Below are 11,488 nucleotides of genomic sequence, written 5' to 3'. Positions count from 1 at the left end.
CATAGTGACTCAAAGTTCATGTCGGCTTTCAAATAGACATTATTATGCCGTATGTATGAAATGGTTAACATTTAATGTATTGGGGCTTCCCTCGACTGAAGACATTCTTAGTCGACTCATTATTAGTTGATCTACCCGATCTGTAAAACTGAGTTTCATCACAGAAGCACTTTAAATCCTGTTTACCTGAAATATACGCATACGTTTCTTAGAAATAAGCCATTCAGCATGAAAAAGCATAAAAAATGACTAAACAACAAAATAAATCTCAGTTGTCTAAGATCAACTGAGAGTGTACAGACCTACAGTTTATAACATTTAGTGTTTACATCCAGCTGACTTCTATTAGCACAAGTGAACTATCACTGGTGTGGCCCACATCATCTGTGTTGGTCTTATAATGAGGATGTCTCTCCTGCAGACGTGCATTAAGCTCAATACGTCATAAAACCAGCATGACTATATATATATATGACCAGTCTACAGGGTCAATAACTACTTCAGCTTCCTGGTTAACTGCATGCATTGCATAATATAGACTGGCCTCCATATAGTGCTGCTAATTATAGGATTGATTATGTGAATCCTGCTCTGGCTTAACACAGTTACATCAGTTCAAGCACAGATCAGTGCTTTAGAAACAGACTGAGGTTAGGAGAGGTGGCACGCCATTCAGTCCCAGCAGATATGATCGATGGACTGCTGTGCATCCTCTGCTCCGGCTGTTAGTTTGGGTAAGCTGGAGGATGCAGGAGGTGGTGCAGATGGGTGAAGCTGGATAGACTTCAATAAACAGACACTACAGACGAGTGGATTCATTGTATGTCTTTATCATGACGCTACTCATGGGGCACATGCCTACAGTGTCTCTTATTTGTAGCTGAACTTGTCTCTGTATAATGTGTTTAAGTGCATTACATGCATGCCTTCAGGCTCGGGTCGTCGGTGCTGATTGGTCGGTAGAGAACAGTATAGATTTGATTCTGTGTGCATCACTGCTGCCTGGTTGGACGGCTCAGTGCTCGCGCTTGTTTTTGGACTAAATGTGATGCACTGACGCACCGCCTTCATACACGTAGTTTTGTGAAAGAGGAGCATACCTTTGCTTCGACTGCGGATGAAAGACTTGTTCGTTGTTTTCTGTCGAGCAGAAACCTGCACGCTGCTGCATTTACTCGCACGAAAACTGAATTCAGTAAGTTGGCCTCGTGCTCTCGCGATCGAGAGGTCGGGTAACATGAGACGAGCAGTAACATCACCTGACTTTAAACTGCAGAGCCTGTGAACGAAACAACTCGCTGTTTGTTCGCTAAAAACAAACTGGTGTCAGTCACAGCAGTGCACGCGCACCTGACGGCGCAAGGATACAGCGCGCACTGGGCTCGGCAGCCCTATATCTCAGTTTTCTATTTAAAAAAAGTGTTCTTCCGCAAACGTAAGAATGAAAACGAGGCGCACAGGAGCAGCTGGACCCTCAAAGAGAATTGTCTTTTCTTGTGACTTTTGAGAACTTACACTTCGATCTTCCACCTGAGACTGAAGTTCTGCAAAGACAAATGAACACATTAAACCAAATCATGCTGATGACGTGCGTCCAACAAAAAGAAGACTCAGCGCGTCTTTGAAGTCATGAATAAATGCATCGATGAGTGAAGACGTCCGCTTCCATCTATTGCTGATGAGATGAACGTTACTCATCAATGACTTTAAAGAAGTTGCACAATATGTCATTACATGTTCTCTGGCGCCCTCTGGTGGTCAAATGCTACAACGAGCAGAAAACTAAAAAACTATATCAATTAATCATTTAATGATATTTAAAATAAATGGAAGAATATATGCCACATATATTTATTATTGTATGCTTGTGAAGAACAAACAAAGCAAGAAGTTCTACAGTATTGCTGCTAAAGCTTAAATGTGCTCAACATGTGGTTCAGTTTAAGGTCGAGAAAATGTTGACTGTTGCACTCATGCCCTGTATAATGTACTAACTGTGACTAAAACACAAGCGTTGGAATGTAATAATAATAAAAACTGCATGAAACTCAATTTTTTTTAAATGTGCACAACACACTTCTTGCAGCTGCCATCACATATGCAATTGTATCACTATATTCAAATAAGTGCAAAGAACTACAATTGTTTTTGACTCTGAACATCTTTAAAAGTTGCACAATGGAGGCATCCATCAAGCCTTTATTTCCCAGCGGTTACATCTTCACTTAAACAAGTGAACGCTGCAAAAGCAATATTGGCCAACGCTTGGCTTACAGGCCAGAATCAAATATGTTGCCTGGTGGAAAAAATGCGTATTCACATCCAGAAAGCACGGAAACCTATTTAGGAAGGCCGACTGCCGATTGTAGTGTCACAGCTCCTGCTACATAGAAGCCTCTGAAAGCAGCGGTGGGACTGGATGTGGGGCCGTCCATCAGCAGTCGAGTGGTGTGCTGGGATCTTTATTGTCCTGTAATGTGTTTAGACACTTCGCAGCAGCCAGTGTGGAGGTGAGATGCCAGACTGGGAGAAGTAGTTCCACCACCATGGCTTTTCATGCCGCTCTATCCCTCCCTCGCTTACGTCGCTGTAGCGCTCAAACTGGTTGTATGGGTCGAATCGCTCCCATGTGTCTACTGTGGGGAAGAGATGGTCGTCGATATCGGGCTTTATGGGAACCTGGATGCAAGGGAAGGGAAATGGTGAGGATGGAGAGCAGGGATAACAGAAGACCAATTAGTATTGTATTTTGAACTTGTATATGTATTAGTTGTATGACTGCAGATGGAAATGAACTAGTAGCTGAATCTGGTCAAATAAATCTCAACTAGAACTAAGTCATGCATGGGCAGAAAGAAATGATCAAAAAAAGGATATTTCAATGGAAATGGTTGAACAAGATGATGAAGAGAAAACTCCAACCTTCTCCAAGACAAAGTCGACCCGTCCAGCCTTGTTCATGTTGTTGGGCAGATACACCCTCTTACTGACCCTGGAGTAACCCTTGGCTGTGGCTGTCAGGATGTGAGTACCGGGATTCAGTAGCCGCCAGTAGTCTCCATCTTCAGCTGTAGGGCAATGCAGACAATACGTCAGAGACGGGTCCAGCGCAGGAAAGGAGAAGAGTCACAAAGTGTGCACACAATCACGAACGGCTCTGTGAGGCTGAACTTGGCCACAGCGGTGCTTTATGCTGTGTGCTTAGCATGCTAACAAAATGAGCTAATTAGCGCGAAACACAGTGTACAGCTGAGGCTGATGAGGGAAAGGTCATTCGTTTGGCAGGTATTTCGTCATAAACCAAAGTATTGGACATGTTACAATTGAATGATTGGATTATGGTGCTAAAGCAAAAGTTAAGAAACAACAAAAGTTATTACAATTCATCGTGTGGGGGACACAGATGTTTCATGGCAATCTATCCAACAGTTGTTGAGATATTTCAAAAAACTAAAACTATGAAATATCGAAGATGACCTTTTTGAATTATGCCTTACAGCCATCTCCACGAACTCCCTGAAGGCTACAACAAGATCATCACAGTTATACCAACTGATGTGTCATCATATACTGTGTTTACCTGTGGTGACATCTTTTCTTATCCCTCTGACAGAGACAGTTGCACCTTTTATCCCATTTCCATCAACATTGTGAACGACTCCCTTTAACCCTCGATGGACCTGTGCAGGGACAGGGAGCACGATGGAAAGACACATTATTACCTCGTACTTTAGTCCGGGGTCAAGTGCTCATGTGGCCTACATGCGTGTCTGTGTAGTCTTTATTCCTGCTCGCTGCAAGGGCTCTTCCAGCACTTGACAAGTGTCTCATTTCACACTTTGATTGTCAAATATTCATCCATCCACGATCAATTGAATTAAATAATGCACTGTAAAGATCTGCACATTTGAATACAAGCTGGTCATCAGTTGAACAGACACTTACAGACTCCATATAAGTGAGCAGCGCTTCCTTATTCCTCTTCCATTCTGGGTAAAGCTCGGCCTCGGATGGGAATTTGTCACAGCCGAGCTCCACGGTGATCTCCACACAGTTAGTGTGCAAATAGTTGAAGTCTGACATACCTGCAAGTGGAGACGTGAGGATAATGAGTACCTCACAAGCAATGAGAATAAATAAAACAAGTGATTATATGTTTGAAAAGTGTATCTCACCACCAGCAAAACTGTACCACAATGCCCCGTTGGTGATGCCCCGAGTTCGGTAGAAGGAGGCTCCACACCTGTCTGTGTCATTGTTTGACATGGTGGCGTGGGCGTCTGCATAGGTACGAGCCAGCTGCTTGAGGACCTGAGCATGGTGTGTGTGTGCGGCGTGAGAGCAAATATGACAATCCAGCTGCACAACACTTTTTCTGCAACCATTAATCCATCAATTGGGACATCCATCCTCCTCCCTACCTGTTCATCAGGAGTGGGCGAGAGCATCCTCTCCTCCTGCGGGTGTTTGGAGAAGTCGAAAGGATAGGAGACCACCAGATCCCCTCCGTGGAGGCTGGCGGACTGAACGAAGGGCAGTGACCTGATCCACTTCATCACTGCGTAGGTCTCTGGTGCCACCTACAGCCCAAAGGAAGGACTGAATTGATTTGGGACCCGAGCAGAAATACTGTATAGAACGATAAAGGATCTCTATAGTCCGGATCAATAAAAACAATCCCGTTACCTTGCCAAACCAGTAGGCGTCGGGGATTGCGATGTGGTCGATGCGGTAGTGCCTGCTGCGGCGGTTCCGGTAGAAAATTGAGGTGAGGTCTGGAAAATTGCGGTTGAGGTCAATATTCTGGGCATTGGTCCGTCCATTGGTCCAACCGTTCAACAAGTGACCCTAGAACATTTAGGGTCAAAGAACTAGGAGCATTAGAAGGTGTCGCAGAGGATGACATCATTGAGGGTGATGATGTGGAGACGTTAGTGGGAGCAGTGATCATATGAAGAAAAGATTGAGCAAATTATATGAATATTAGTCAGAAGAACAGGAAGGAACCTGTTGGACTGTCACCATTAATTCTGTTAACAAGTAGACAAGACCATCTATCCGTCATGAGAAACAGAAGCAAGAGGAAGCCATCATTCACACGTTAGAGACGAGCAGGACATGCATTTTATTCATATCCATGCAAACTGTTGATCATATATATGAACATATATGATTATGTTGCCGTATTCAAACAGTTTGATGTTTCAATTTACTCTTTAAATGAGTAGAATTGAAAAATAACTTTAACACATGCGATGTACACAATATGAATACATTCACAGTAGTTTGGCCCATAATACATCCAGAATGTGATCATATTAATGGAGGTACAATATGCTGCACACTTTCAATGTTCCCACCCTGTGAATGGTTAAGACTCATGCATCAAACGATGTCTCTGAGTAAAGCTGTGTAGTATGTCTGTGAAGATATCAGGCTAGCAGTGCGTCTCAGATTGCACATTGCATACATGGACAAGTGATCAGGATCATCAGCCCAAATGATTGTGACACACGTTTGAGTCAGTGTGCTGTATGCCTGCTATAAGCATGCAGAGCTTGTGAGAGGCTCAGTGACACGGCCTCACACATTGGTCAATAAATACACAACACTTTGACCAAAAGGCTGCATCAGTGTTGATATAACGAGTAATAAAAAGCTCAAGAGATGCCAACGTAGTCCCACTGTCTCAGGCTTCCCACTGTCTCAGGCTTCCCACTGTCTCAGGCTTCCCACTGTCTCAGGCTTCCCACTGTCTCAGGCTTCCCACACTGTCTCAGGCTTCCCACACTGTCTCAGGCTTCCCACTGTCTCAGGCTTCCTACTGTCTCAGGCTTCCCACTGTCTCAGGCTTCCCACTGTCTCAGGCTTCCTACTGTCTCAGGCTTCCCACTGTCTCAGGCCACTGTCTCAGGCTTCCCACTGTCTCAGGCTTCTCACTGTCTCAGGCTTCCCACTGTCTCAGGCTTCTCACTGTCTCAGGCTTCCTACTGTCTCAGGCTTCTCACTGTCTCAGGCTTCCCACTGTCTCAGGCTTCCCACTGTCTCAGGCTTCTCACTGTCTCAGGCTTCCCACTGTCTCAGGCTTCCCACTGTCTCAGGCTTCTCACTGTCTCAGGCTTCCCACTGTCTCAGGCTTCTCACTGTCTCAGGCTTCCTACTGTCTCAGGCTTCTCACTGTCTCAGGCTTCCCACTGTCTCAGGCTTCCCACTGTCTCAGGCTTCCCACTGTCTCAGGCTTCTCACTGTCTCAGGCTTCCCACTGTCTCAGGCTTCCCACTGTCTCAGGCTTCGCACTGTCTCAGGCTTCCCACTGTCTCAGGCTTCCCACTGTCTCAGGCTTCCCACTGTCTCAGGCTTCGCACTGTCTCAGGCTTCCCACTGTCTCAGGCTTCCCACTGTCTCAGGCTTCCCACTGTCTCAGGCTTCCCACTGTCTCAGGCTTCTCACTGTCTCAGGCTTCCCACACTGTCTCAGGCTTCCCACACTGTCTCAGGCTTCCCACTGTCTCAGGCTTCCCACTGTCTCAGGCTTCCTACTGTCTCAGGCTTCCCACTGTCTCAGGATTCCCACTGTCTCAGGCTTCCCACTGTCTCAGGCTTCCTACTGTCTCAGGCTTCCCACTGTCTCAGGCTTCTCACTGTCTCAGGCTTCTCACTCTCTCAGGCTTCCCGCTGTCTCAGGCTTCCCACTGTCTCAGGCTTCCTACTGTCTCAGGCTTCCCACTGTCTCAGGCTTCTCACTGTCTCAGGCTTCTCACTGTCTCAGGCTTCCCACTGTCTCAGGCTTCCCACACTGTCTCAGGCTTCCCACACTGTCTCAGGCTTCCCACTGTCTCAGGCTTCCCACTGTCTCAGGCTTCTCACTGTCTCAGGCTTCCCACTGTCTCAGGCTTCCCACTGTCTCAGGCTTCTCACTGTCTCAGGCTTCCTACTGTCTCAGGCTTCCCACTGTCTCAGGCTTCCCACTGTCTCAGTTATTTGGACTTAGTGTTGAATCTTCTGGTTAGTGGAAAACAGGGTGATTGGTGGAAGTCGGAGGCTTGAGTACTCTACATCCAATCTTAACACCAAAATGAAGAAATTTACCAATTTTGTAGCCTAATCTTAACAATGAATCTTTATCGATATTAGAGGAGAACAAAGTCTGTTCTTTATCCTTCAGCAGACTTTGGTACTTTTTCTAGATATTTTTGAGTTGACAGCCTCTATGTTCAGGAAAAGAACAACCAACATTGTCATAGTGCTGCTCAATGGTTTCCCACTTCACAACCCACCAACAACGCTGTGAAAAGCCTTTACATCAGCAGAGCTCCTCATTCCTCCACCTCCACATTTCCAGCCGGATGGACTGAACAGACAATGAGACAGAGAGCGGATAATGGCAGTTTGTCTCTGTCTTTCTTTTTCTGCTCACAATATTTACTTCCTGGTTGGTGAGCTCCGTGTCTCTGTTATCCTCTACCTCTGAGGCAGCCAGCTCATAGCCATCTGGATTCATCGAGGCCAGAATATGGATCCGGGTGGTGTTGATGAGGGTCTGAATGCGTTGGTTCCCCAGAATGTACTCTGAACACAGGTACTGGGCCAGGTAGAGCAGCAGCTGGCGGCCCAGCACCTCGTTGCCGTGCATGTTGGCTACCAGCTTCACCTCTGGCTCCACTACATGTGACAGACAGAAAGATGACGTTAAAGCTGGACTCACTGATGTGTCCACAGTGAGGCAGCAGAACGAGCCGTCGACACAACACTGACATATCAACCCTGTTGAAAGTTGCCTATTTGCACATCCAGCAGACACATAGCTACATTAGCATTCATTTGGAGTTGGCTTCATCGTTTACATAAACAAACTGAGATCGATCCGATAAATAGGATCCGAACCAGTTCAGTGCGGTTCCTTTGATGCCAATATAATGTTCCAGTCTCTGCAACAGGATGTAGTGGTCTATAGTGTGGAACGCAGCACTAAGGTCTAACAGGACCAGAACAGAGACGAGTCCTTTGTCTGATGCCATTAGAAGGTCATTAGTTATTTTTACCAGAGCTGTCTCTGTGCTATGATGCTTTCTAAATCCTGACTGAAAATCCTCAAATAAACTATTGTTACACAGAAAGTCACACAACTGATTTGCAACTGCTTTCTCAAGGATCTTAGAGAGGAAGGGAAGGTTCGAGATCGGTCTATAGTTCTACACCTCTGGATCCAGAGTGGGCTTCTTAAGAAGAGCTTTAATCACAGCTACTTTAAAGGACTGTGGTACATGACCTGTTACTAAAGACAGGTTGATGATATCTAATAAAGTTGTGCTAATTAATGGTAGCACTTCTTGAAGCAGCCTAGTCGGTATAGGGTCTAAGAGACAGGTGGAAGGTTTAGACGTAAAAATAGTTGAAGTTAGTTTGTCAAGGTCAATGGGTCAATGAGGTGAACGATGTTAAAACTCATACCAAGTTCATATTTCAACTCTTTTTATCGATTTGCATATACTGTACTAACGTTATCACACAATTCATTTGCACTGCTCTTCCGTACTCACGTAGTTCGTGCCGTCCTGGGTTGTTGCTGAACTCAACAACCAGCAGATCTCTGCCTTCGGTGCTGCGCCCAATACTGTAGACATGAGAGATTTGGGAGCACTTGGCTGCTGTTCTCTTCAGCAAGCTGTACATCTGGGCGTTGGAGGTGTATGTGAACTGGATGATGGTGCTGGGTTCTTCAGGTGAAAGGCCGGACCTTTCTACCTCCTGTCTGGCTGGAGAAGGGATGCCAGGATTTGGAAAAGGAGAGAGGGATGCTTTGTTTGTTTCACAGGATGCAATTGGTCCAAACGGTACAACACAACAGCGGGACCTTTACCTCTCAGCCCTGCCAGTGGGTCAAAGCAGCCCTCCTCGTTGCTGGCAAAGAAACGGTCACAATCTAGGAAGTAGGGCCAGGCCATGTCGATGGCTTCAAAGGCATGGGCACAGTCCCTCCTCAATGTATCGCATGTGCTGCGGCAGGGTTTGATCATCTTGTCGTCCTGGCAGGGCGAGGCGAGAACCGAGCAGCCGAGGAGGCGGATCTCAGGGGAGCACTCCCCGTTGAGCAGGCCGTGGATGACGCTCAGCAAGAGGTACTCTGCCCCCGACTCTGCGTCCAGGCGACTCCGGTGGCCAAGTATGTTGGGAAATATGGTTCTGGAGCGGCAGCATTTTAACACAAGGTGTTACACGTGGTGCCGACAAGGAGCTTGTAAAGACATCAGAGGAATGGCAGCAATTGCTTCAAATGTATGTGAGGTTAGTTTTTAGCTGGAACAATTTGGCCCACATTAGTACCAACCTCCACCACCCACCTGGAGTACTCCATATCATTACAATAGCCCAGGTTCAGGTCTGTGCAGGTCGCTGTGGGGCAGAGAAGGCAAAGGTAACTATTTGTGAAAATGATGTGTGAGTAAAGCAAAGCTTTTCTTTAATTGTTGTTGGTTTCAAAACAGCCAGAATCGTTGCAGGGCCTGTGCTGAAAGATCTGTATCGGTCACATCTTTAAGAGTGAAGAAACACACTCGACGCAGCAGGTGCTTCAAAACGGAACAATGCAATTTAGGAGTTTTGAAGCTCCATAAATCCTCCCCCACAGGTTGAGCTCCAGTGCTGCAGCTGTGTGTGTTCCCCTCACAGAGGAGAGGAGGCCTGTTGCATCTTGCAGGCACTTGGTATTTTAAACACTTTGGTTTTCCAGCCCTGAAGGTCCAGTCATGGCCTGGAAATTCATCTGCGGGCACATAGTCCAATGTCTAAGTGGCTGGACCCTGACATGTTATTCGACACATCTCTGATCACTTTCTGCACCTGCCACACAAAACCTGACCTTTAAATTAGATTATCTTAAGGCCCTATACGTGAAATGAATCAGCCACCTACGTTTATCTCCCAACGCGTTGTTGCTGCATCTTCCTGTGAGAGAACACAAAGCCACGCAACACACGTGAGGATGCATGGAAGTCACGAATACAACGCTAGGAGGCGACATCTTCAAAAGCAAGAGACGAGCCAAGGAAGGCTGGTGCTTTGAACGACACGGTGACTGTGTGAGGAAGGGAGTTGCGAAAGACTGGAGGATATTTAAGAAGTGTTAACATGTAAATCATGGTGTTGTGAAGTTGGGGTTGCATCTCATCTCTATCAGATATTTTGTTTTTGGTTATGAACATCGGAAGTCGTCTTAAATCACCATCTTACTCACACAAACAGGCCTATACGTTCTTTTTACGCGCATCGTGCTTTGGCGTCGTGTAGTAACATGAATCTCTATGAAACTGGTTTTAAGATGAAGTCACTTTACCTAAACGCTCGTCTCCCGGATGACACGTCTGCTGCGGGGCGCACCAACAACTTCTCCACAGAAACAGCAGCAGAAGTCCTGAATGCATGTTGGAGTGCTGTGATGTGGCAGTGTGTGTTCGAGGCTTCTGCGTTCTCTGCTGCTGGATGATAATTACCACGAACAGCACGCAAACCTCCTCCTTTGTCTGTGCGGAGGCGCATCCCTGACCCGAGAGAAGTGCGCGCGCCAGGATTACGGTTTACTGCGCATTACGAGCGAGCTCCGATCATATTTCACTGCGCAGAGCTGTGTGTGTGTGTGTGTGTGTGTGTGTGTGTGTGTGTGTGTGTGTGTGTGTGTGTGTGTGTGTGTGTGTGTGTGTGTGTGTGTGTGTGTGTGTGTTGGGGAGAGGGGGGGGGGCATGAGGAAGAAACGTGGCTTGTGGGAGTTTGGAAAGTTCATGCCTGTTTGTTTGACATCATACAGCTGCTCAGCCTTTTCACTCATTTAATGGCAGAATAGATCTCTGCTCCATAGTCTGTGGAACCTCGTTAAACCTCATGTCCTCGCAGCTTTATCCTTGTAATTCTCATTTCGCATCAGGACTGTTAAAGGAATGTATCAGTGGTTCCCAAAGCAGGGGTCAGGACCCACAGGGTCCACAGATAGAAGTGAGGGGTCGCCGGATGATTAAAGGACAACACACGTCTTTAGGCTTTTGTTTGATTGTGTCAGCCTTCAGCCTTCAGACGACTCCTTCTCTCTCTCTCTGTTTGAATTGGTCACTGCTCATGCATTAAGGGGTCAAAGCCTAAAAAGTTGCAAAGAACTGAAACAACACGATCATTTGAATTACCTTCAGCATCGTACTGTATTGAGTGGACTCGTGTGTCTGTGGCAGTGGACTTTATTCTTCAACGTGTGCAGTGATATAACATCCTCACACTTTTACACTTTACATGTTACACAAGTTCCTTATTAACAACAACTCTAACATTCACTTCAACAGTCATCAGAATGAACATTTCATAAGTTCTTTCACCGAAACATGGAGACGACTTCCTGACTAATTTAGGTTTCTTCAACCACACATTTGCATTGATGATGATGAACAGGGTTTCATGTGTGTGTTCTTGGCAATGCAGGCGAACTGACAAGCCCTGAACAGCAGTCT

The 11,488-nt window shown here is 46.2% G+C and overlaps 1 protein-coding gene across 3 annotated transcripts; it reads right to left on the bottom strand.

Moving 5' to 3' along the window:
* Window positions 1-1,837: 1,837 nt before the first annotated feature.
* Window positions 1,838-10,577, bottom strand: cpz (carboxypeptidase Z). 3 transcript variants are annotated; one of them, XM_079277912.1, is made up of 13 exons: window positions 10,333-10,577; window positions 9,912-9,944; window positions 9,341-9,392; window positions 8,860-9,182; window positions 8,540-8,755; window positions 7,426-7,661; window positions 4,687-4,848; window positions 4,422-4,580; window positions 4,176-4,311; window positions 3,946-4,085; window positions 3,581-3,680; window positions 2,923-3,068; window positions 1,838-2,679 (listed from the first exon to the last, which is right to left on the bottom strand). In XM_079277912.1, the coding sequence occupies exons 1-13, from the start codon at window positions 10,418-10,420 to the stop codon at window positions 2,482-2,484; spliced, it is 1,989 nt and encodes a 662-aa protein (XP_079134038.1). In that variant the 5' UTR covers window positions 10,421-10,577; the 3' UTR covers window positions 1,838-2,481. The 3 variants fall into 3 exon arrangements, with proteins under 3 accessions (XP_079134038.1, XP_079134039.1, XP_079134037.1); XM_079277913.1 differs by having other exon boundaries at window positions 7,465-7,661; XM_079277911.1 differs by having other exon boundaries at window positions 7,417-7,661; window positions 10,333-10,576.
* Between the last annotated feature and the right edge of the window lie 911 nt (window positions 10,578-11,488).

Source organism: Melanostigma gelatinosum (assembly GCF_949748355.1).
Source record: "Melanostigma gelatinosum genome assembly, chromosome: 11".
Taxonomy (NCBI): domain Eukaryota; kingdom Metazoa; phylum Chordata; class Actinopteri; order Perciformes; family Zoarcidae; genus Melanostigma; species Melanostigma gelatinosum.
Note: the sequence above shows the minus strand (reverse complement) of the source record. Positions and strands in the feature narration are given on the sequence as shown.

Bases quoted from the DNA above. Each gene is read 5' to 3' on its own strand.
- cpz (XM_079277911.1), bottom strand. From the start codon at position 10,420: ATGCATTCAGGACTTCTGCTGCTGTTTCTGTGGAGAAGTTGTTGGTGC. The intron at 9,393-9,911 runs GTAGGTGGCTGA...TCTGCCCCACAG, and splicing joins CAACGCGTTGGGAGATAAAC to CGACCTGCACAGACCTGAAC. The intron at 3,069-3,580 runs GTAAACACAGTA...ATTGCCCTACAG, and splicing joins AAGAAAAGATGTCACCACAG to CTGAAGATGGAGACTACTGG.